We start from the raw sequence: 3125 nt of genomic DNA on the forward strand, positions 1-3125 counted from the left end.
TACTTTTTTGTCATTACCTAATTTTCCCCCAAACAGCTTTCCGAATCACCTCAACGACACCGACGGTGGACCGTTTGCGCCTCGCTTTCCATTTTGTCGCCGCCACAGCCTGATTTGTATGTTGGCTGCAAACAGCTTGCTCAAACATACTCATAACGCACGGCCTGTGGCCGCTTTCCGCACTGACGCATGCAGCGTATGCTAATCGTTGCCACCTTGCCACCGACAATTGCACCCGGCACCCTGGTTCCGTTTCACTTCGCCCTCTTTAGTCGGCCACATATCGCAGTTACCGCATGAAGAGCAACAATGTCGTCATCGGATGGCACACTTCGGATGCCTCGGGCTCCCGCGGGAAGTTCCGGGTCCGGTCCGGAGGGTGTTTTCCAATTAAAACCACCACCGGCCACTGGCCATTCTCTTCTCGGGTGGGGGGAGATCTTCCCGGAAGACCCGGCGGGGCCAAGTCGGTTACGTCGCCTAGCACCGAAGGTCCGAAGAGTAGCAAAAAGCACATTCGTACCGGGTGTACGCGTATGTACAAGTTAATAAAATCGAAAGTTCCACACTCCGATCATCCCCGGGGTTCCCCGGGAGTCGCTGTTTCATTACGTTGGGCGTCCATTTTTTGTGTTGCCACGGCCACGACGGGAGAGACGCTCACTTTCACTCACGGAACTGACTGTCTGTTCCCGGCAATCAGCCGCTGGAGGCTCGAGGAGGCTCGCTGGCCATTTCGGCATCGCATCGTGAGATCATAATCTTTACAGCGTCCCCGTGAGGCTCACCGTGTCTGGGACTGTCAAAGTGATCGTTTTGTTGTTGTCGGCCCCACCTCACGTGGCGCGTCTTTCTCTTTCTTGCTGTCAGATCTTGACCCTTTTGACAAACGAAAGTGAAAAAGGAAACGATCATTAACGGCCACGGTCCGCTCGTCCGCCGTTGGTCTCCGCGGCCAATCGCGGATGGAAAGATCATCGAAATTACTGGTGTGGGGTGTGGTCGAGCTGACCAATTGTCTGGCGCGTTTCACGGGCGGCCACGTTAACCTTTTCCCTTCTCACTTTTAGGCGCACCGATCGATGGCGTCATTAGCGGGCGCGGTCCTACTCCTTTCGGCCACGACCAGCGCCGTCGTGAATAACGGAAACGAAGCGCAGCGACGGGAAGCACCGCTGGCGGACTCATACGGACCACCTCCGGCGACGGGACCAGAGCTACCGGTGCCGGTCTACGGAACACCCGCGGTCGCTCACTATCCTGCGCCACCGCCCGACGTGCCTCCACCGCCCGTGCCACACAAAGAGTACGGAGTTCCGGTGCAGAACTATGGACCGCCGAATGTGAACATCGAGTATGGACCTCCGCCACCCAAGCCGGTCTTCTATCCGCACCACAAACCGGTGCACCAGTTCCACGGTGGACCGCCACCACATCCGAAAAAATCGTCCTCCTTCCTGGAGCAACTCTTCTCGACGTTCGGATTTGGCGGAGGCAGCGATGACAGCGCGCCCCATCCTCATCATCATCACGCCCCGAAACCGGTGTACGGACCACCGCCTCACCTCGGCCCGGCCTACGGTCCCCCGCCGCCACCGGCTCCGAAACCTGTCTACGGACCACCGGTTCCGGCTCCACAACCCCTTTACGGGCCACCTCCCGGGCCTGCTCCGCTCTACGGCCCACCGAAACCGGGCTACGGTCCGCCACCCGGTCCGGTTCAGTCGGGCTTCTCGATCCAATCGGCCCAATCGGCGTTCGGCCACCAGCACCACCACCACTCGGCCTCGGTCCATGCTCCACCGACTCCTCCGGAGATCAAGTGTGACGGATGGAAGCCCATCGCGGGGCCCGTGGTCCAGCCTGAAGTGCATGCCCCCGAGTCCTCGTACGGCCCGCCACCGAGCGGTGACTTTTTGGGCAATCATCAGCACGCATCGGCCGTCGATTCCGGTGACATCGGTCTGCAGCTGCCGAAGCTCGAACACGGGGCCGCTTTTAACGCACACTCCGAGCCCCCGTTGGGCCTCGAGCTGCCCAAACTGGCGAACAATGAGGTAGATGATCCTGTCCGAGTTCCAGTTCCTGCCACCGTCACTGATTTATGCTCCGTTTTCCCACAGATTCACTCGAACTTCGTCTCGGACTCGTACGGAGTGCCCCCGAGCGACGGCTTCGGTCCGGCCAAGTACTTGCCGCCGTTCCCCAAGCCCCCGCTAGGTCCTCCGCCACCGCAGAAGCTACACTTTGGTCCTCCGCCCGGCCCACACTATGGTCCGCCGATGCGTCACTCGGGTCTTGCCATCTCGCACGGGAGCATCAGTGGAAACCTGAAGCCCTGGCCAGTGTCTGGTTCACCCCCGCGCCACCCGATTGCCTATCGGCCGCCGGTGCCACAGGGACTGATTGAATCCATTGGCCACGCCGTCGAGCATGAGGAGAACTTCGGCACCAAACCGGCCTACTCCGGGAACGTCTATCTGCCGCCGCCAACTCGTGATGTCGGGCATGCCGAAAGCCTGGAACTCAATGCGTTGCCCTCGGAGCAGCCAGCGAAACCGTTCCTCACCCAGCACCACCTGTCGGTCGAGCCACGGTACCAGCCACACGACATAGTATCGGACTGCGGACACGGACCGACATCCGTCGACGTGCAGCCATCGCTCCAAACGAGCCAACTCTCGATCGTTGGACCCTCGGCCAGCTATTCGGCCGACTACAGCAACTCGATAGAGGGTGGCCACTATGACACTTCCGCCTCCGAGGGACACCTGCAGGCCTCCCAGCTGCCCGGACTGGACGGTGGCCTCGGTGGCGGCCTGGAACTGATCTCGGCGCAAAAGTCACAAAGTCTCACCATTCCGGTGCAGGGACAGCACGGCTCGTACCAGCTTCAGTTCCAGGGCGCCGGATCGGCGCCGCACGAACAAATCCTCTCCGAAGGACTCCTGCAGTCGATTCTGAGTGCAATCGAGCAGCCGCAGCACCAACGGGCCGCGTCGCATCAGCAGGATGCGTACGATCCCAACATTGACCATAGCGAAGTGTCCGTGTTTCTCAAGAGTCCCGAGGGCCAGCAAACGCTGCGGGATCACCCGAACGGACACGTCGGTCACGAGCGATAG

At 60.4% G+C, this 3125-nt stretch overlaps 1 protein-coding gene across 1 annotated transcript; it reads left to right on the top strand.

Annotated features, from left to right (window-relative positions):
- Window positions 1-1082: 1082 nt before the first annotated feature.
- On the top strand, window positions 1083-3125 carry LOC128274340 (uncharacterized). Its single transcript, XM_053012499.1, has 2 exons — window positions 1083-2057; window positions 2124-3125. Exons 1-2 carry the CDS (start codon window positions 1083-1085, stop codon window positions 3123-3125), a joined length of 1977 nt encoding a protein of 658 aa, XP_052868459.1.

This window comes from Anopheles cruzii, chromosome 3 (genome assembly GCF_943734635.1).
Source record: "Anopheles cruzii chromosome 3, idAnoCruzAS_RS32_06, whole genome shotgun sequence".
In the NCBI taxonomy this organism is placed as follows: Eukaryota; Metazoa; Arthropoda; class Insecta; order Diptera; family Culicidae; genus Anopheles; species Anopheles cruzii.

What these genes read in the sequence shown, in the direction of transcription:
- LOC128274340 (XM_053012499.1), top strand. Translation starts at nt 1,083, where the DNA reads ATGGCGTCATTAGCGGGCGCGGTCCTACTCCTTTCGGCCACGACCAGC. An exon ending in CCAAACTGGCGAACAATGAG is followed by an intron (nt 2,058 to 2,123) that starts GTAGATGATCCT and finishes GTTTTCCCACAG; the next exon opens with ATTCACTCGAACTTCGTCTC.